Source organism: Cygnus olor, chromosome 19, assembly GCF_009769625.2.
Source record: "Cygnus olor isolate bCygOlo1 chromosome 19, bCygOlo1.pri.v2, whole genome shotgun sequence".
NCBI lineage: Eukaryota > Metazoa > Chordata > Aves > Anseriformes > Anatidae > Cygnus > Cygnus olor.
In genome coordinates, this window is record NC_049187.1 from 5237427 (window position 1) to 5258840 (window position 21414).

Consider the following 21414-nt stretch of genomic DNA (forward strand, 5'->3'; position numbering starts at 1 on the left):
GAATTTGTGAAGTGTAGAATTAGCTGATCAATAAGTGTTTTACAGATTGCTTCAGCTTTGTCAAACTTGCACTTTTTTATCGGTAATTCCCGACCAGGTTTGTTCTTGAGGCTGTTTTATTGCTCTTGTCTTTAGATTCATCATAGTCCTTTTTTCCTCTGTTACGGAAGCCATTGGCTGTTAGGTAAGAACTGATACGTTCAGCAGGATCTTTTCTTTACTTTTGCTCTTGAAGCTGCCACCTGAATGTGACCGTACTGGGGCTGGGAGCAAGACACGCTCTGCACAAGCCACATGGAGCAGTGATAACTTCTGTAAGCCCCCGTGCCACAACTTGCTGCTGCCAGAAGTCTGATTTTTAATATGCATTAAGAAGATAGCAAGTGAGTCTGCAAGCTGAGAACCCAGAGCAGAGTGTTGCTAATTAGTACACTAATTAGCAGTCGTGATTTCGGCAGATCTCCAGATTGGTTCTGAGCACCACGTGCGGGGACCTCCAGGAGGTGCCAGCCCCAGCAGAAGTGGTGCCAGGACCTTTGGGTTGAGTTTTGTAGGAACTCCTCAGGGTGTTTTTTTCTAGCTGCTACCTGCACACCCCTGATTCTCAGTGGGGAGATGCTGAAGTCACCTCCAAGTCTGAGAAGTGATACTGACAGCCTTTGCACTTGTGTCCCTCTCTGTTGTCTCTTGCTTTCAACTCTGGTAGTTCTGGACAGATCCCTGGGGTCTGCAAAATGTAACGAAGCAAAACTGCTCTGGAGTCAGTAGCTTCAATTTGCTGTAAAGGGAATTTGTGTCTCCACTGGAAAACTTTTAGGGTTCACATGAACCTATGTCGTAGGTGTTTAGGGGCACTTCTTCGCCTAGTAACTATAGCAGTGGTATCCGCATTTGGGTATTCATAAGCCCTGTGCAATAAAAGAAATGAATGCCTCTAGTGGGTGCCTCTTGCTAGAGTCACTGTGGAAATCACCGCTTGTGGGAAGAAGCAGAGATAAAGGAAAGGTGCGTTTGATAGCTCTATAAAAGGAGAAAAGTCTTCCTTTACTATTGCTACTCAAACTGCTTATGCAATCCTGTTGCTGCAGAGTTGTAACGGAAAAAGAGCCTGCATTATAAAATCCTGCAATAATTAACAGCCCCATCAGTCACAGGTCTGCCATTTGGAAGCTGCTTTTGCTTTTTCCATTAAGTTGGTAAATTTTGCCAAAGTGTGTTTCTTCAGCACTTTGGCACTCGGCCCCGCTCTCGGCTCGTACAGCATTGGCTGCACGAGGGGTCCAGGAGCAGGGCTGGGGCCAGCTGGATCCCGTGCTGTGCATTCGCCTCCTTTATAGCCCCGGCGGTGTCACTGGAATGGAATTACGTGCTGGATTTTCCCTAAGGCTTGTTCTCCTTGCTGTGTTGGTCAACAGGAATTTTGGATGCAAGTTTGGGTGGTGAAGGTTCTCCCGCACTCCTCCGAACGCAGGTGGACTTGGGTTAGGTGTGTTGTGTGCACCAGGGTTTGTACAGAGCTGGACAAATCCAGTCCTCGACAGAGAAAAGGTGTTATTAATGCTTGGGTCTTCTGGCTTTGGAGCTGACGTTGTGTTGGTCGCCCCCTTCCCCTCATGCTCTCATCGGGCAGTCGAACCCCGTTGCTGGCACCCGGTGCGACCTTCACTCCGTGCGCATGTGGGAGTTGAATCCGCATCCTAACACTGTGATCCTTTGGAGGTGAGCACAGAAATGTAGGTCTTCTGTAAAGGGTATTTTACCCTCTTTTAAGTCATAAAATGGTTTCAGCTAGAGCTGGCCATGAGGAGTCATCGTAATCTCTTTGCCTTCCTACTCCCTTTGAATGAGCAGGGCCAAGAGCTCTCCTGCACACAGCCGTGTCTCCAGCCCCCAAGAGCTGTGTCCCATGGGATTCAGTAGGCAGAAAACAGGCACATCACCCCAGCTGGAGGTCTCTTGAGTGCACCGAAGGTGTCCTGGTTAGCATATAGCTGGCTACAGGACTCGGAGAAAGATTTGGCTACTCCACGCTGCTGTTCCTTCATGCGTAAACTAAAGCAGGCCCAGAGCTCCCAAAATGTGCAGCCCAGTGTCAGGGTAATGGAAACAGCAAAAGAGTGATGTGCTTCATCTCATTTTTTTCCCAGCCGATGTGGGGCCACTCCAGTATTTTGTCCCTTCGAGCCTTAAAATATTAGTTAGTGGCTGGACTCCTGCATGGATTTTTGCATTCAAGGCCGGGTTTCCCTGCTGCTGTGTAAATCACAGTGGCTTCGTTTTAGCTGTGGGAAAGGGTCTCCTGCTCTAGGTGAGGATCTGGCCCAGGGTCTTGCATTATCTCAGAGGACTTTTTTTTAGGTAAAGCTGAGACTTGATGGCAGGAGAAGAGTGGTCTCTAATCCCATTTGATAAATGATTCCTCTCTGCCAGATCCGAAGAGAGGAGAAAGCTCCACTTTGGCATCGCTTTGCAAACCCCACTGTTCTCACTGGCTTGGCTGAAGTGAAGAGCAACTGGTGGGTGTCCCACACTGCTTTCTTCTGGCCGAGGACTTTCTGTAGTTTACTTTTTTTTTTACCCAGTTCCTCCAGCTGCCTGATGCCCTTGCTGATCGAGCTGTTAAATCTCATCTCTCAAAGACAAGGGAATTCAATCTCCAAACTTTCCACTGACAGTTTTAAGTGAGCTTAACCAAGCAGTTTCCTATGTTCGTTATTTGGCTACAAATCAAGGAAGTTGGCGGGGGAAAGGGGGCTTCAGCTGCCTTTCTGGTAAAACTTTTCCTCTCTGCTGCTGTTTTCAATGGCACTTTGAGGCTTAAAGTTTAGCTAAAACAGAAAGGTTTGCCCAGTTCCTTCTCAGACATGAAGGAGTCTGCGAGAGCACTGCGCTTGGGAGCCTGCAGCTCTTGCTTTCTAAAACTTCCTGCCATACCAAACTAATGAGAAAGTCTTTAATAGCAATGGCATAGGGTGCAGAATGGCTAGAAGCTGTCCTCCACCTTTGTGTTGGTATAAAAACAGGAGTCAATCCCTGTAGGATTTTACATGTTCAGAATATTTTAAGTACTTAGTAAAGCAACAGGACTCCGATTTTGTTTGCTGAGATGCAAGGGCAGGCGATCTGTCCCTGTGTGGCAGCCCCTTTCCTGCCTGTGTCCTCACAGACATGCACATGTACTGCTGGCATGTCTTTTGGCCTTCCCATCTTGAACTATTTCTCCATCCTGTTGCATTTCTGCTGTCCTGTCCTAGGCAGGATGAGTGCCAGTAAGCAGCAGTAGTGAAGGGACTGCTGACCTGGCACTGGGGATGCTGTGTCTAAAACACTGGTCTGGTCCTCGTTCAGGATTTGATCAACAGCCTGTAACGCTGGTGGGAAAACCTCCCTCTGAATTCAGGGGGGTTTAGAGAACTTTGAAGCAGCAAAATGAAATCTCAGTCAGAAGCAGGCACCGTTCTGCTGAGAACCCGTTTCCTAGAGGCGTGTGAACACCGCGTGTGAACACCGCCGTTGACTTCACTGGACTTGTGGTCCAGGAGAAGGCCTTTAACAGGGCTGTTTTCTGTTGCTAACATTGTAGAAACTCATTATTTTTTCTTCTTTTCCAATTTTAGGGGATTCTGCTTTGTCTGGACTGTGTTATGTTTTAGCTGGTTCCTGGGATTCACACAGGGAAATTCTGAAGGTAAATTGCACTTTTTTCCCCCCTCCTTTTTCAAACAAAGTAAGAGCCGAGGACTTCTGTATCAGTTTAGGACCATCATTTAATAATCCCTGAGCCCAGTGCACAGAATTAAGTGCATTTATTGCTGATCGTTGCAGTGATCCACATGATGTAGATGCCACAGTTAACAGCTGGCAAAAGAACCGGGTTTTTACAGGTGATTACATGCCCCCCAGGACTTTCAGAAGTGCCTGTCTGCCTGGTGGAACTGGTGGGAATGAAGCCCTTCAGTGTATTTAAAATGTCACTGGCATCTACCTGCATTTGCTAGTACTTAACTGCTTTTAGGAAGTGCCCCTTGGGGTCAGGGCATTAAGGAATTAAGCATCTCTGGCAGACAGATTTTTCCTTGATTTGAATGCAACCCAACCACACCTGGTGCAGACACGTGATGTTGTGCATATAGAAGTTATGGGAGTTCTGAAAATAAAAGCAAATTTCAGGAAGAAATATCCCATGGGAGTTGTTGATAGGAGAATTACTACGTCTGGCTCGGTCCCTGTGCTGCAGGGAGAGAGCTCTATAGGGAGTGACCATGTATCTTCACCCCAGCTCCTCTAGGCATCCCCTCCCAACACTGATGGAGACGAGACAAAAGGTTGGGCTACAATAATCAGTGACCCCGACATGATGAGGTAGCTTCAGAGTCAACAAAAATAAAAAATAAATGCATCTTTTACAACTGATAGTGGTAGCTGAGCCTCGCTGCAACATCTGTTTGTCAGGGAGCCAGCCCTTAAAATAGCAACACCTCTTCCACGCGGATGTTTTACGCGGGTACATGCTGGAACTGAACAGCTTCCTGCAATCAGGAGACAACAATAAGTGGACTAGCAGGCTCCAGGGCTCTCCTCTCAGTGTCCAAAGCATGAAGGAAAAATAGAAAGTTGGTCAATGCTCAGCTGTAAGCCAGCCCATGGAGCACTTTTTACAGAAGAAAAAATAACATCCCTGCCATCAGTAATTTTGAAAAATGTAATATTTTCCAAATTCTGCTTCAATGCAAAAGAGGTGAACATCTGGCTGAATTACTTAGTCAAGCAGTTTTCAGAGCAAGTTTTATGTCAGCTCATAAAGAGACAGAATAAATACTGTGTCTTGGCATCTCCTATTCAAGGAGGTTTTAATATGCTGTTTAGATTTGTCTTTATCATGGGAGGAAAATGATGGATAATTATGGGATGGTGCCATCTTTTTTGATTGTTACCATCAATTCAAAGGAAACTCTTTCACTTCGCTCTTAGTGCATTACCTTAGCGTGGCAGATATCTCCCTTCTGAGATGCTTCCTCCGTGATAAAGGAATTACAAAGTCCTGCTCAATTTCCCCACAATCAGAGACGGGCTCTTCTGGGGACCAGAAAGCAAAACTTCCAAGGAAGCAAAGGCTGTAAGGAAACCCTGGTGATTTGAGACTCTACTATCGCTCAGGATTTTTGAATGAGAGATTTACAAAAACGAATAAGAGCTTGTTCATAGATGCGCATGAGGATGAAATGAAGCCAGTGCTAGGGGCTATTGACAAGACCACAGTTATTGCTCTAAGGCTCAGAGATCTTCCTGCACACTGGAAAATCAGGGAGCACCGAGGGTGAGTTTTCCCTAAGCATTACAAATCCAAACGATCATGAGGTTAGTGAGTTCATCTGATGCGCACTGACTAAGGGTCTGGGCAGTGATTTTTGGAAATGTAGCATTTGTTCAACCCAATTTTAGTTGTGGGCATCAGATCTCAGCTGCTGGAATCCAGGAAGCTGCGAGTTATTTCTCTCCTGCCTTTTGGCTTCTTCTTTCTTTATAAAGATTTTTATGTAGGGAAAGGGGGAGGGAGAGAAAGGCGAAGAGTAGCAATAAAACACTTTATCCCCTCTTTCAGAGATGATCATGTGCTTGTTTAGGAATCTCTGTGTATCTTGCTTCATGCACAGAGTCTGGTAGAAAAGTTTTCCCTGGTTGCTCAAGTGTTGCTACAGGAATGCTGCAGCGAGGTTTGAGGCACCTGGGAGCAGGCAGCTCCAAGTGAGTGGATTTTTTTTAAATAATGTGTTTTGATGGAAAAATCTACAGAGGAAAAAAAATGGAAGGAGGAAAAAATGCTTTGCTAAACTTGGAGCTATTTAAAGAAGCCACAATTACCTTGCATTTTACGTTAGTTGATGACATCCCGTCGTCCCTGGAGACATGCCCCACCATCCCTGGGCTGTCAGCATGGGATGCGGAGGCAGACGGGCTGGGTGCACAGGAGTCCAGAGCTGTGTGCCTGGACCTGGGGCTGGAAAATCCACATCCCTGTCCTGTATGAGGTCTGTTTAAATCAGGCTTTGCGTAGGCATCTAGAATTTGGCTCTACCTTTGTGGGTTTTCAGGGAGGAGAGGTTGAGTCGTGCTTTTTTTCCTTTTCCTTAAGCACTGTTTGGTGCAGTTGCTAACAAAGCAGCTGGATTGGTATTGCAAACAGCAGCGGCATCCTTTGAGCAGGGAAACATCCTTACATCTTTGCACACCAGCTACCAAATGAATAGCTCTCAGAGTGTAAAGCTTCTCTGCCTAGCAGAGACACACCGCAGTCTGTCTCTGGGAGTGAACCTAAATATACGTGTAGAAATTGGAAGCTGGAGTCTAGCTCCCAGCTTAAGCAGTAAATTTAGTTCCTTAGGGCTAAATCCTGGTGCCTTTGAAGTCTGTGGCAAAGGTCCACTTGACTTTGCTAGAGCCATGCTTTGGCCTTTACTGTTTCATGGGCTCTGGGAACAATCCAGCTTGAAGATGCTGCTGTGATTCCTGTGTCCAGTGGAGAGAGAGGAAAGCGCTACCTTTGTAGGGTGAGGGACAGCCCTGTAGAGCAATATGGCAGAAAAACAGTGGGAGACCAAGGATTTCTTAGTATGGAAGTACTGTTACTAACACTTGAACACGCTGTGCACTAAATTATCCTCTCTTTATGGAGTGGGAAAATATCTGTCCCCTTGCACATCTGTCTGACACATCTTCTCCAGGATAGTCTCTGCGAGAGAATGAGTCAAGCTGTCTTGAAAAAGGGAAGTAGGAATAAAGCTGATCTCAGACAAAGAAAATATTGATTGACTTGTTCTTGCATACAGAAATGGCCATTGTTTTTGCCAAAGACAAGGAACAGAGGTTTTCTTGCTATTCTCCTCCCTTCCTGACCAGAGACATTACAGGCCTCAGACTGGCTTGAGTCTACAGCCCCTCTGGCCAAAAGTGAGGATGTCTTTCTAGTGCCGGTTCTCCAAATATTGAGAATTGTGCTGAATATTTAATAGTCGAGGGTAAAAGCGGCCAAATTCCAAGGCCCCTCTAGAAAAGCAGCTTTTTTTTTCTCCTTTGGACAACCTTTGGTTTGCTTTTTCTTTTAATATAGGAAAACTGCAGTCTCCTGATGTTAACTGATGTGTAGCCATAATGGGCACTGCTGCACTTCTGATTGTTAAATTCTTACCTTGAGAGATCAGGGTTTGGATTGCACAGCCCAGGCAAGCAGCCTGCTCAGGCTGGCTTCCCCAAAGAGCGCTTAAATGCAAGAGTTAGCTGGTCATCGGGTAACGGGGATTGCATTTGGGCAGGGAGGAGGGAAGGCGATTGAGCTATCCTAGCTCATTTTAACAGTGATTGCATCGCGTTAATCATCATCGCTTTACCTTCATCTGTCTTCACCATGTGGTTGACGTCTTTTATTAGACTAAATGCTAGAGCTGGAATAAGAGAACGAGATTTTGGGCACATGGAGCCCTTTTTTCAGGTCTGGGCGTATTTACCTTTGCAGCTCTTCTCGCATAGACCTGAGCATCTTCCCCAGTTAAGTAGCTGTGCTGAAGCTGCAGCCAGCTGGCTCCAGTCTGCGTTGCTGTTGCCTGCAAAGCTGCTTTGGACTCCAAGCTGTGTGACTCCTGTTAGACCTCAGGGCCAGGAACCAGAGGACTCTGCTTGTATGTCTGCTGCAGGCTTCTCCCAGCATCAGCAGCCAAAGATGGGTGCCTCTGGGCAGCAAGTGTCCTGTCCTCTCTTGGACAATGCACCCAGCTCCAAGGTGATGTGCTGGAGGTGACTCCTACCTGCTCAGTGGCAGCTAGTTCCTCTGCTCTCCACAAACAAGCTTGGTTCCTCCAACTTATTTTAATAATTTAAAGTTGTAAGATGATCCTCTGGGAAAAAAAGCACTGCTGTTAAGAACCTTAAGCAGTTCAGTGAAATCTAGGTGCAATTTTTTCATGCTGGGAGGCACCTTTGCTTCCCTAAACTCTCCAGAGTCTCTGAGATCAAAAGCTGCTGCTTACTAATCTGGAGAGACAGATACAAGGCTTTTGCTCCCTTTGAAAGTTCTATTCCTTGCCTTCTGGGGATAGAACATGTTGCAATCCCAGCTCAGTCTGTTCAAATTCCTTTCCAGCTGTGTGGTCAGTACTCAAAATTAAATCCCAGAGAAGTGGAGTTGGTGCTCAGTGGGAAATTTCCTCGCAGTGAGGTTAGCTCCCTCCAGAACATCTGGAGCTGGTCTCTGGTGGGACAGGACAGCTCACCAGATGCACCATGGAGCTGATGCATTTTGGCAATTGTTGATGACCAAGTTGAGCATGCACTTGCTCTTCACACTCTGTGCAGGAGGAAGAGCTATGCCCTCTCTATTCTGATTACTTGAACATATTTGTGTTAGAGGATGGGTGGGGTTTCCTGAAACCTGTTGCACGTTTGCGTGGACTGGCTTGACCCCGCGTAGACATCTCACATGGATCCAGCCCTTGGGTTGCTCACCAACTGACATGTTCTTTGCGCTTCCCTTTCAGATGTGGATGTTCTTCAGAAGCTGGGCCTGGCAGGGAGAAGGCCGTCGAGTGGATGGTCCTCGTCACGTGCAGTTCCTCAAGGGGTCATTCCTTTCAAATCAGGGGTCATCTTCACTCAGCGAGCACGTGTCGAAGCACCAATCAGCACCATCCTGCCCGCAGGCTCCAGCATTGACTTGCTCCTAGTGCTGAGCCTGTGCTCCCACCGCATCAACAATGCTTTTCTCTTTGCTGTCAAGAGCAAAAAGAAAAAACTGCAGCTGGGGGTCCAGTTTGTGCCTGGGAAGATCATAGTATACATAGGCCACAAGCGCTCTGTATATTTTGATTACAATGTTCACGATGGCCAGTGGCACAATATGGCCATCGATATCCGTGGCCAGACAGTCACTTTATTTACTTCTTGTGGGAAGCACAGAGTACATGCGGATTTGCATTTTAAAAAGGACGAGGCATTGGATCCACATGGGTCTTTCCTCTTTGGGAAGATTAACCAGCACTCCGTGCAGTTTGAAGGAGCCATCTGCCAGTTTGATATTTATCCTTCCGCCAAGGCAGCTCATCATTACTGTAAATACCTGAAAAAACAGTGCAGGCAAGCAGATACCTACCGGCCGAACCTGCCCCCCCTCATCCCCATCCTGCCAAGGGATCCCAGTGCCTCCCCAAGTACCCCACAGCATATGGAGCCCTCGCTTCAGGGTCTGAAGAACTTGACCACTGCCACCCCATCGCTGGCGTTCGGCAGGGTCACAGCATCCCTCAAGACTCGGGGTTCAGGTGCAACAACCGCTGCGTTGGTCTCGTCCCCTCTGCCAAGACTGACAACCAAAGCCACGAAGGTCACAGTGGCCCCGTCTCCTGTCCCATCGAGTACCGAGACGCAGCCACTCACTCGTTCTCTGCCTCGGGGGACAGTGACGACCCTCAGGGTGTCCCGGCCCACTCCCAGCATGCGGATGGAGAAAACTCCCCTTCCCACTGCCAAAAAGGCCCCACCAGCAAGCCAGAGCCCTGCCACGGCCAGCAGGAAGAAGTCCAAGCAAGAGACCAAAAAGAAGATCAACCAAATACCAACCATCGAGTCCTCGGAAGCGCCCAGTACTGTAAAGCCCACGAGGAGGAGGATCGATAACACAACCAGCAGCGTCCACTTTGTCACCCTAAAGCAAACCCCACAGACCCCAAGCAACGGGCTCCTTCCAAAGAAGCACGTGTCGCCCCCCACCAGGAAGGCGGATCCCAGCAGTGTCCCTCTGGTGTACACCAAATCACCCCTGGGGTCTGCCCATCCCGTCTCCAGAGCCCGGGCACAGGCCTTCAACCTCACCACCCCAGCTGCGACCGATGGCTATCAAATCTTTGACCCCCTTGGACCCACTCCGTTTCCATTTTTAGTGGGATTTCCAGGAGTGAAAGGAGAGAGGGGACCCCAGGTAAGTTCAAGCTCTTAATAACTCTTCCTAGTCCCAGCTCAGCTGACTGGTTGGCACACCATAACCTACAGGGCTTTCTGTAAATCTTTGTGGAATGTGGCAACACAAAATAGTAGCCAAGCACTGTTCTCTCTCTGATGATAGATTTAACGTGTATCTCAGTGTAAGCATTGGTGCTCCGTGAAGGCAGATGTCCCCTAAAAGTTAGTCATTGAAGTTGTTGCTTAATGTTAGTTTAAAAACAAAAAAGGAAATCCCGTCCTCCTTCCTACAAAGTGCTCATTACATTTCTGATGGCCAGGCTGGGGTTCTGCTGCACAGCCCTGGTTTTACTCAGGGTGCCCTTTACTTCCCCCCAAAAAAACTAGATGCCTCAAAATGGGCCACAAATCAACTCTCTCTTAACCCTGGTTATTAATTTGTATTGTTCCTGAAATTCACATTTCCAAAAAAGTGCACTATTCAGCAAATACAGAGGTTGCTTCAGGAGTTGTTGTGCATTTTTTTTTAACAAACCCTTCTCTATTCTTATGCTGTAAATTATTTTTTTAATATACTTCTTAAAACGTGCAACGAGCTTCCTGTATAAATTTAACTACTGCATTCCATGCTCAATAACCACTCTCAGGGTGTGTGTCTTGGCCATCAGAAGAGCGTTCACATGTTTTGTAATGCTAAAAGCAGTCAGGCCACACTAATTATCTGCTAACATGTTTTTTTTTAATGCAAGAATGCAAACAGGATCTTTAATCTGGCCAATATTCAGGAGGATTTGGTGTTCCAACCCAAGCCTTTTGCTATACTGTGTATATGAGGGGGTTGTACATGTATAATAAGTTTCTCCCAGACAGACTTTGGTTGCCAAGTTCCAGCCTAGAGCAAATTTTTACAGCTGACTTCTTAAAATAGTGAAAGAAGGGTTTACAATGGAAAATTTGAGACTAGCTTAAGGAACACAATCAACAGCACTTGTGTCTGCAGATGAGCTGCTCGTTGTTGCAAGTAACACCTAAAATGCAAAGGTTGTGTTTTGCTAAGCCCTCGACGAGTGCTTATCCTCAAGGTTTGTATCTCCTACCTTTCACATTTCGAAGCAGCACCTGGGCTCTCTCCTGTAGGGAAGGATGCCTGACCTCACAGGCACGTCCCCTTGTAGTCATTGTGCTTGGAGTTTTGCTGAATCCCTGAGTACATAGAGGGAGCCTCAGCACTTCTGTCTGTGGGCAGTTTTCTCTGTTTCATGGGGATGCATTTCAGGCATCTTTCCAAGAGCAGAAGTTCAGCAGTTGTGAACTGCTCCTAAAACACCATTACCTGTAGCAGGCACGGCTGTGTGGCCTGCTCTGAGCTCTGAAATCCCAAACTTCTTGCCCTACAAGTGTTACGAGGCTGACCAAGCTCCAAGCCCCCACTTCCCCCAGCAATTTAAAGAGCGAATTATTGAACTGGAGTGGAAAATCCCTCTCAGCTTGTGAATCATTGCAAAGAAAGTGATTCGGGCTGAGGGAAGAGATGGCAGGCTTTTTCCATCTGCTCTGGGAACAACTGGAGTCCTGAAGCAAGGCAGAGGAGAACATCTTGACGCGCTGCCTGCCCTTATCCTCTCTGGCTGCTGGAAACCGAGCCGGCACTTAGGGAGGGAGAGGTTACAGCTCGGCTGGGGCTGGCGGCCGCGCGGTGCTCGATAGCAGCTGTGACTCACATCGCTGCACCACGCTTCCCTGAACGTCTCTGACGTGGGAAGGGAAAGAGGAGAAAGGACCAGAATCGGGATGAGGAAATTAATGTAGCGCTCCCATGGCCAGACGAGCGTGTTTCAGAGCAAGCGGTGATAAATGCTCCGTGCTTGAGTAATTACCTGGCACCGTCCTCGTGCTGTTGGGCAGGCGTTTGTGGTGAGGTCAGTGCAGCCCTTCCTGGCCTGGGGGCGATGTCGCAGCCCTGGATGGGGCAGGTTGTGGGCTGGGACCTGACGCGTGAAGTCTGGTGCAAGGGTGGGAGGACAAGGCAATTAATTCACTTGTCTGCTTGTGCTGCCTGGTACGAGGTATTTTCGAGACCCTGTGAAGACTATCCCACTGCGGGCAGAGAAGGGTGTAGGAAAAGCTTGTCAGCACGGGCTGGGGACATCTTGGCTGTGATCTGCATGCTGAGGCGGACTGGCAGCCCCCTGCCTCTCCGGCTTTCTGCCAGGAGAGGAGATAGGACCGTCTTTCATCCAAATCGTCCCAAAATCAGGGTGTGATTGACAGATGGGGACGAGGCAGCGATGACTCAGGCGCTGTGGTCTCTGTGCAGTTTGTGAACGGTCCCAAAATAACTGCGGTACAACCTCAGCCACGCAGAGGGGCCCCTTCCCCATGGCCGAGGGACATGTCTACGTGGTTAGAGGAATACAAGCGAGGGGCTAAAGGGGATATCTTCACCTGATAGTAAAAGGCAGCACCGTCTGTGGATTAATCTGGCCTAAAAGACCACCACGGTGCTGTGCAACAGGAAACGGAGGCACTGTCCCACATGCAGAGCATTAATGCTTCAGGAATGTTGGGTTTTCTGGGTAGCCAGAGGAGGGAGGATAAAATACTTTTTTTAAAAAAAAAAAAAAGAAAAATTGCTTGGGAACCATTAATAACCACAAGCATTTGGGATCTCTGCTCTGAGTCTCTTCTGGAGAGGAGAGGAATGGTGCAAAGAGCCCCCAGGCCTGGCGCTAGGGCTGTAGCTCAGCACTGACTCAGCACCTGGCAGGCGTCCTGCTGCGTGTCCCCGTGGTCCCCACAGCAGCCCCGTAGGCATCGCTCGGGTCTTGGGGTCCTGCATGGGGCGGGCAGCCTGCAGCGTGCCCCCAGCACATGACTTGGACAGCCGTGAAAGAAAAAAAGACAAAGTCGTGTTTCAGGGGCAGCATCTCCAGCCCCGGCAAGGCTGCGATATGTTTTCAGTCCTGCCATGGAAGGGGTGGTGTTGGCTGGCTGGGGCTGGGGCTATTGCAGCAGCGGGCTTGATGGGGGGCATATGGGGCTGCAGCCCCTTCCCCTGCCCACCAGCAGGGATGCTTGTGCTCCGGGCATGCTGTAGAGCTGCAGCAACCCTCTGCCCTGGTGCAGCCGGGGTCTAGCTGGGCTGCGTGTAGCATACCCAAGCGAGCATGCTTATCAGACACATAGGAGCGCCGGCAGCCCCAGTCTGCACGGCCAGGTCCCCACGTCCGAACCCCGGTGGCAGCAGCCCAGACAGGTGTGGCGGGATGCTGGCAGGCAGCATCATTGCACAGGCAGATGTTTCTGAGCCCGTCCCAAGTCTAGACTGCTCCAGCTGCCATCTTCCACATGAGCAGTTTGTCTTGGAGCCCGGCTGCTTTTGTAGAGCAGCAGTCCTTGCCAATTCAATCAGCGTGGAGGGGAGAGAGAGGTGATTGGGAACACTGATAAAATATGAAGTGCCTATTTCCAGTCCTCCTTGTACCAGAAAAAGCTGCTCAGGCTGACAGTCTATGATAAATTAAGGAACACACAATGTGTTTGAATGTCTCTTAATGAATGAGTCATGTTTTCTTCTGAAAAAAAAAAAAAAAAGAAATTGCATGCTTTGTGTAATACATGGGAAAAGTTTTAGCTTCACTTATGCAGTTGGACCATAATTTTTTGCTAATTTAACCAGAATTATCCCCAAAGGGAAAAAATCTTGTAGGCAAATGACTAAACATCAGAGAGCTCTTACGTGCATAAGACAAAGTTCATTTTGAAGAGTAGTCATTGAGAGTGTGACTGAGATAGATGTACTGCAAAGGATGTAGGGATGTGTTATATGAATATATATATAGTTATTTTATAAACCTCTAAATATAGAAAGTGAGTGACAGAGAATGGGATCCCTCTATTTCTTCACACCCCTTCAGACTTCTTTCCAGGGTCTGGGATTGCTTGAGACTCTGGATTTCTCATGCAAAGTCTATTGCTGAAATGTCTGTAGAAAAGCTGCTTTCATCAAGCTGGAACCCAAATATTTTTCTATGTATTGTGCTGCCATGCTATGAGGAATCCAGTTGTGGACAAGGACTTTTCTGCGAGAGGTGTTGCCCAGACCCAGAATAAACATCTCTTTCTTGCGGAAATCGTATTACAGGACTGGCTTCCCACCAACGTCTTGGTTTCTGCCAGAATTTCGAGGGCTTTTGTTTATAGCCTGGTTGAAACCCAGATGTGTCCAAATTATAAAATAATAAACCTGCCTTGGAGAAGAACATGACCAAAGTGCTGGACTTTTTTCTCCAAGCCTCCAGATCCGTTTCAGGCAGTGCTTCAAGCTGGGTTTTGGTTCAGGTCTTGTCTGCTTCCCTGCGGAGTGCCTGGCAAGGGCAGGGAGGTGAGGAGGGGCTGGTGTGTCTTTTGGGATGAGCTCTTCTCCTCTTCTGTTCTCCTGAGCAGGGAATTTCTAATTCTAGTGCTGCCCCTGCAGCTGCTCAGTCCCTCTGTGCTGCTGCTTTCCGGATGTTCAAGGCTAAGCAGTGGATTTGGGGCAGTGGCCTGGCATGTGAAATGTGCCTCGTCGTCCTCCAGGAAGAAAAGGCAGGGTCTCTGTCTGCAGGGATAAATAACGTCACTGCTCAGGGTGCCAACCTGGGGAGAAGCTTTCAATGCATTTTCTGAATTCGCTTTTAAGGTGACTTTACTACACGTGTTAATATCTGAGTCGGAGGAGTGTTGCCTCTTCTCTCTCCTGTTTGCACACAGCAGCGTGCCCAGCTCTGAAATGCAGCCATTTCTGGGATAAAGGGGAATGGAGCCACTGGTGCTGAGCATGGGAGGCAGAAGTACAGTGGAAAGACCCTAAAATTACAGATGTGTCAGGCCGTCAGTGTGCTCTGGAATGTGAGCTGAATCGTGTCCTGGGCGGTCATCAGCTATTTACTGCCAGGCTGAGTACCTGGCCCTGGGGAAACTATTACAGAAATACTTTGCTAGCTGAGCAATTCGAATCAGTAATCATTCAAAAGGAGGAGAGTCATTTCCCAAACCACCAACACCGATTCTGTACTGATTATGAAGCCCTCCCCAGACAGGCTCAGCCTTGCTCAGGTTTTGAGACCCAAAGACGCCTCGAGGTGGCTGCTGGGTGCTGCAGAGGGAGCCCTGAGGAGGGTCGTGGTGTGGGAAGGGCAGGGGGATGAGCGGGCTGATCTCAGCAGCAGGAGGGAACGGTGAGATTTCACTTGTCCTCAGGGCCCGATGTATTTCGCTTTCAGACAACCTAGCTTAATTTGCAATTTGAAGCTCAAAAAGCTAAGAAAAAAAAGTCCTTTTTTGAGCCAGAAAGTTTCCCAGCAGCAGCTTAGAATAAATCCCATAATCATTTGGTGGGATCAGGCGTCGTTGCTAATGCTACCGTGGGAAACTGAGAAGGGTTAAACTTCCATGTGGCTGCCACGAGCTGCTCCACGGAGCTGTTCAGGCTGGTTAACAGCTCTGCTGCTTGGCTTGAGAAGACAGAGTATCTGCTTCTGCCACGTTTCTCCTTGATCTCCCATTTTGCTTCGTTTGATAGCTTGGTGTGTGTTCCCTGCCACCGGTTTGCAGCAAGGAGCAGGCAAGAAGCCAGGGAGCCAAGACCCAAGGTGCAAGGAACGGCAGCTTGCTGCTGTGATTCTGCGATTCTGGGAGGCTGTCGGCTGCGCTGGTCTTGCAGAGCATCCGTGCAGTGGGAGGGCAGGAGGAGTGGTGTGCTCCTCCAGCTGCCAGGCAAGGGAAACAGTGCTCGCAGTGGGCTTCCCCGGGGATGCTCTCAAGAGTTACGATGGAAAAGGTGCACACAGGCTCTGTTTGGTCCATTTAATGCTTCCCCGCATCCCCGCAGCGGGGTGAGGATGGAGTGTGGGGACTGCCTGGGCGCTACCTGCAGGCAGAGCCCAGCTCCTGCTGTGTGGTGGCTCGTGGATGGGTGTCTCTCGCCCTTGGTGTCTCGGAGCCTTGCGTTTTAAGTGGGACAGCATCCATCGTGTGTAAGTAGTTGGGCTCTGATCCAGCCTTATTCTTCTCTGGCTGCCTCTACAGATGTGCATTTTTCTGCGTGTGTGTTTCAGCACTGCTCTCCCCAGGCAAAGCCAGTTGTCTGACATGGGCCTCGTGTTCGAAAACCAGAGCTGGATGACACAGAGGCCTTATGTATGGGGCACAGGGCAGAGGAGAGTGAGTCACGAGAAAGGCACGGTACGTGTCCTGTCCAGTCCAGCTACCAAGAAACCACACGAGAAATCAGAGCGTGGCCTTGCAGTGTGTCATGTTTTACAACTACACGAGTTCATCCAGCTACCCCCATCATCTCCACCTTGCCTTGCTTATTTATCTGTGGTCACACTCTTGCCCTATGCATATTTACCATGGAGTTCTGACACCTTGTAGCTGTTCATCCCACAATCACCTTATTCCTCTTACCCTTCACGAGAGGAAAAAAGGGTGAAGGAAAGGCAGCAAATTAAACCGAAGCAAAGTAGAAAGGGCTCCAGAAATGGGTACTGCTCTTACTGTGCTATATGCTAACTCCGCATCCCTGTTCCAGTGCAGGTGTTAACTCTCTGTATTTTCATGTTAGCTTCAGTGTGTTCTGAACAGCGCACGTTTTTGGAGAACATTTTAACTCAAGTGGCCAAGTGCAATTGCAGCTGTTGTTAGCAGGAAGGTAGAAGAGGTCACCTCAAGTCTGGTATGCAGGAACACATTTCTCAGGCAGTTGCATCTTCTCTTTTACATATCCCTTTAGGGGTGAAGATTTTTGATGGAGAAGAGGTTAAGGACTTGAATTAATCTTTGGTAAACTCCATTAACTGTCACTACATCAGTTGCATTGCATTCATCTTCTGATAGTTATCTTCCCAACTAAAAGGGCAAGGGGATTTTTTTAATAAAAGCCTGGATTCTGGAGCACAATTATGTACGGGGCTTAAAAAAATAGTACAATTGTGTCTATTTGCACAGCTGTATAATTGTGTTATGTGCGGAGCCCTGAGCTGGCACAATGGCAAATTAAAATGTTGTGTGTATTGCTAAAATGAGGGTCAGCTGTATCAGTGAGGGTTGTTAATACAAGGAGCAGTAATACTGTGTCGGCCAGCAGCAAGCAACTCGCAGAGGGGTCAGGTAAAGTGTCCCAGGCCATAGAGGCTGGAAATCTCCAGGACGGGGAGCAGCATTGGGTAGCAGCAGTGAGCAATAGCAGTACAAGTGCATCCCCATGTGTCTCAGAGCAGGGGATTAGCTGTTCTATGCTGTGTAGGCTTTTACACCTTTAAATCAGTCATTTTCTTGATGTTTTTACAGCAGATAGAAATAACTACAGAAAGAAACATTCTGGTTCATTTGATGTCCTGTCAAATTAGTAGCACAGAGAGAGACTTGCCCTGGGCTTTGTTTACTCTTCCCCCTGGCTTTTCCCTACTGTCCCGAGGTTTGGTTGGATGTCTTTTAAAATCTCTCTCTTACACCGATCAGTTTATTGCTTACCTGCTGTACAGGAGGCTGGTAACATCAGGGGAGTGTTCCTTTATCAGTTACCTGTATGCTTCAGGCAGGTTTTCTCTGTTTGCAGTCTTAGGCTGGGCATGAGCCTTCGGGTAGGGATCTCCAGGGTTTGTTTTTGTTGCTAAATCCCGCACTCGATGACTGGAGATCGTGAACTTTCCGCTCCTCAGGGCCAGCAACGCGCAGCAGAGCCTGAGCAGTTCTGCCTGGCAGCCCATCAGCAGCGACGGGGTCAGCCCTGCAGCAGGCCCTGCCGTCAGGCATTGCGTTTCTGCAGGGAAAAGCTGCTGGGAAGGGAGCGAGGCCATGTCGGCACCGTGTGGCCTCAGGGCATGAGCAGCACCTGCTCCATGCACTGCACCCAAATTCCCTGCAGCACGCTGCTCCCCTACTGCTGCGCCTTGGAGAGCTCAGGCCGCCTTCCAAAGATCCTTCAGCCGCCTGCTCTGGACCTCTGTCCTCCCTGAATGCACTGAAAGCCCAGCTTTTGTAACCAGCTACCAGAATATAAATCCTCTGGGAGACGCTTTAATTAACAGCTATTGTTGTTAGCCATGTTTGGCTTGGGGGGAAAGGCGTTTTGCGGAGCTATTAGCAGTTGCAAGCGGCTCTCCAGAAATCTGAATTCTCCAGTCCATTGAAAAAAATAAATAAATACATAAATGAATAAATTCTAAGAAGTTCAGACCTCGTTGGTTAAGTATTTTTTCCTAACCCGTTTCAGATCAGCGCACAGCTGGGCGGCTGATATCTCCAGCTTGTTCTCACCCCCTTACAAGAGCCCCCGCTTCTCTGACCTGTCTGCCTCGACCTCTCCTGTATTACAGAGCTGTACTTCGGAATTCCCAACACCGGCACCAGTTTTATTACATTTTATAACACGCTGCTTTAAAATATGAAGTGCTTGGGTGCTATTAGGTGGCAACTCGTGCCGGAGCCTACAATACCACTACACCCTCAGGCGGTATGTTTCAACCCATGGTTTATTCCAGCCCACCCTCGCCAAGGTGCTAACACGTCACTGCTGCTGTGTGCCAGCACGTAGCAGGAAACTGGAGCTGGGAGGCAGTTGTGTTACCCCTGCCTTTCCAGCACGGGTCCAGGAAGCTGGAAGTGTGAAACACAGCTGTGCTCAGGGGAATGCGGTCCTCAGCAGGGAGATGTGAACGCTCTGTCTCCGCTCTGTGGAAATACGTGCTTCTGCAGATGTTATTGGGCATGGCTTTTGTCCCTTTATAGCAATAGTGTAAGTTGAAGGGGGATTCTGGCCTTGTTGTTGTATGGCCCATGTCACCAGGTCTTCTCCAAATGGTTGTGTTATGGGTATCTCTGAAACAGTCAGGAGCACTATCCCGATGTAGAGCTGTCAGTAATGCTTATTTTTATTTTTCTAGGGTCCCCCAGGTCTGCCGGGCTTACCAGGACCACCTGGCAAGAGAGGTTCCCGGGTGAGTGGTTTAAAAACCTCTGTTTCTTTCCATCTGTACTTGTATCCACATGTCCTACTGCTCCAAGGGCCGGTGTATGGTCCTCTGGCTGAACAGTGATTGCTTCAAACCCCACTGTTGAGGTTTGGCCTTCCTCCTTTCTCTCCTTCCCTGCTAAAGGCTTTCAGGATGCCACAGCTTGGTGATCTGCGGCCTCCCTGAGCTAAGGTTTGACCTCAGCAAAGGCTGGGGGTGAATGTTTCCAAATGGCTGTCAGAAGGATAAGGAGCTCTGTCTCTCATTTGGTCTCCAGGATCCATTCTTTCTTGCAAACCCAGTGCTGGTACTGGCTTTGGCTGCTTTTTGCCCTGTTCTTCACTCTTCCCAGACTGCTTCCTTTGCAGTCCTTCACTGTCACTGTGCCTTCAGTAGTAGGACCATGGTCTAGGATCAAGGACTCAACAGCAAGGACAAACTTCTGTGTTTCCCAAACCAGAGAGCTGCTCTCTGATTCATTTTCAAGATCTAGAACAAAATGCCTGAGCTGTCCTACAAGATTTGTTGCAAATTCCTGATTTTTTTTTCCTCCCCACGCTTAAGTCTGGTGCAGATCTTTGAGCAGTGGATGCCATGCTGAGGAAACGCCTGGAGCTGAGCGCTGCAGCTAGCTGTGCTATGTGAGAAAAGCTTTCTGCATTGGCCTAGCTGCAGAAATAGTCTCTCAAAGCTGGGCAGCGTGCCCTACCTTGATACAGTTAACTGTTGGCACGTTTTCGTGGCAGCAGTGTGCTGTCCTGCAAGGTACGGTCGTGGAGCACATTTCCTGAGCGCTGCACTGATGTGGGTTGGGAATCCAAAAGATGTAAGTGTCTGAGGCTGAAATAAGGGAATATTTGGATTTGTGATCCAGGCAGCATCCTGGCCTGGCAGCAGAGGGAGATTTGCTCACACATACTTGGCTAAAACTCAGCCCTATGTAATGTCTTTAAAGAACAACCAAGAGGCTAAGAGCTAGAGGGTTGTGTGTTCCCCGAGGACGCTTGTTACAGTCCTGCGAGATCTTGCAGCAAATGGTAAAGAAAAATGCACCTCCGTTCTATAACAGTAAAGAAAACCCAAAGGTCTGCAGGACCAACTGCAGCACGGACATGGATATCAACAGACCTGAACGCTGATTGAGGCCGTAAGTGTAGGGCATTAGATAGCATCAGGCTTGAGTGCTTTATGGACAAGACAAAATGTTCCACATCAGATATGTGCATTCCAGTGCTAGGTTAAAGGCTGGACTAGATGACCTTAGAGGTCTTTTCTAACCTAAACGATTCTATGATTGTGTTCTTTGGTGAAATATCAGCACGACTGGTTATGCAGCTCCAATGTCTTCTGCTTACAAATGTCTGAACGGCAACCACATCAGCAAATCACCTGGAGTTTGCCATTATTAGCAAGTCCCCATTAAGGCCAAGAGTTTGGTCTTACCCCAACTCACTGCTCACAGGGGGCGTTTGGTGTTTTGCAATCCTGTGGTGTGCAAACAAATTCCGTGTCTGGAGCCCCAGCTGCACCCCCTGCCTGCTGTGTGAATGACCAGCTTTCACCTCTAGCTCTGAATTCCTCTACCTACCAAAACTCGAGTTTTTCTAGAAGAAAAAAAAAACATCGTGGAAACCATGTCACAACTTGGTGTTACTCCCCAGCCGTGGCATGCTCCGTCCTATACTTAAGACAATCCCCTGACAGACAATAAGCAACAAAGGATTTCTGAGCTCAGTCCCTGCCAGAGGTGCTGAGAATCAGCCCAGAAAAGAGTTCCCAGTTAGGAAGTGCTCAGCACAGCTGAGCCTGGCTTGGCTCAGGCTGCTGCAAAGAGGCTGTGCTAATTTTGGGAGGGGGCAGAAGGGTCACTCTGTAAATGTCTGGCCTGGAGCACTGGAGACAGAACTGCTCTGTGCGTAAGTTATTTTGACTTTGCAACATGTTTCTAGTATTTTTTCTTCTTGTGGCTCTTCAGGGTTTAAGGATTTAACTGCAAGGAAGAGGAACTGCCAGAAACTAAGACATGCTTAGGGGAATTCTTGCATCTTTTGCTTTTGTTGTGCATGAGTCACTTAAACGTGCAACACGGCCAGGGGGATGTTCTACCTCTGCTTAACTTGCTCCTCAAACGAAGCAGCCACACAGTTTTTGCACCAGCCCAGCCCAAGGGCAGCCCATGAGGTGTCCCGTGAGGCTCCAGCCCAAGCTTGGACCTCCCGAGGGGGGGTGAGTACTGTATGCAACTTGCAGCGCTGGGTGCCAGGCGAAAGGATGGATTTCTTCTTGTCACCAATGCAGTCTATGGCCTAGAGCATGAGACATAATTGCCCTTGTTGTAGCTTGCATAATTTCTACATTATTAATGCCAGTACAGTAACTTGGCTTATTTGAAAATCTAGCTGCAGCGTTTGACTCATGACCTTCTGTAGCTGTGAAGTCCATAAAGTGTCTGTCTTGCTGATGTAGTGCAGTA

General features: G+C 48.5%; 1 protein-coding gene across 1 annotated transcript in view; it reads left to right on the top strand.

The window, feature by feature from the left end:
• LOC121057441 (collagen alpha-1(XXVII) chain-like) overlaps positions 1 to 21414 on the top strand; it is a 154265-nt gene that overhangs the window by 9864 nt on the left and 122987 nt on the right. The window contains 3 exon segments of the mRNA XM_040531641.1: positions 3618 to 3688; positions 8529 to 9964; positions 18873 to 18926. Of these exon segments, the coding sequence (XP_040387575.1) occupies positions 3618 to 3688; positions 8529 to 9964; positions 18873 to 18926 (1561 nt within the window).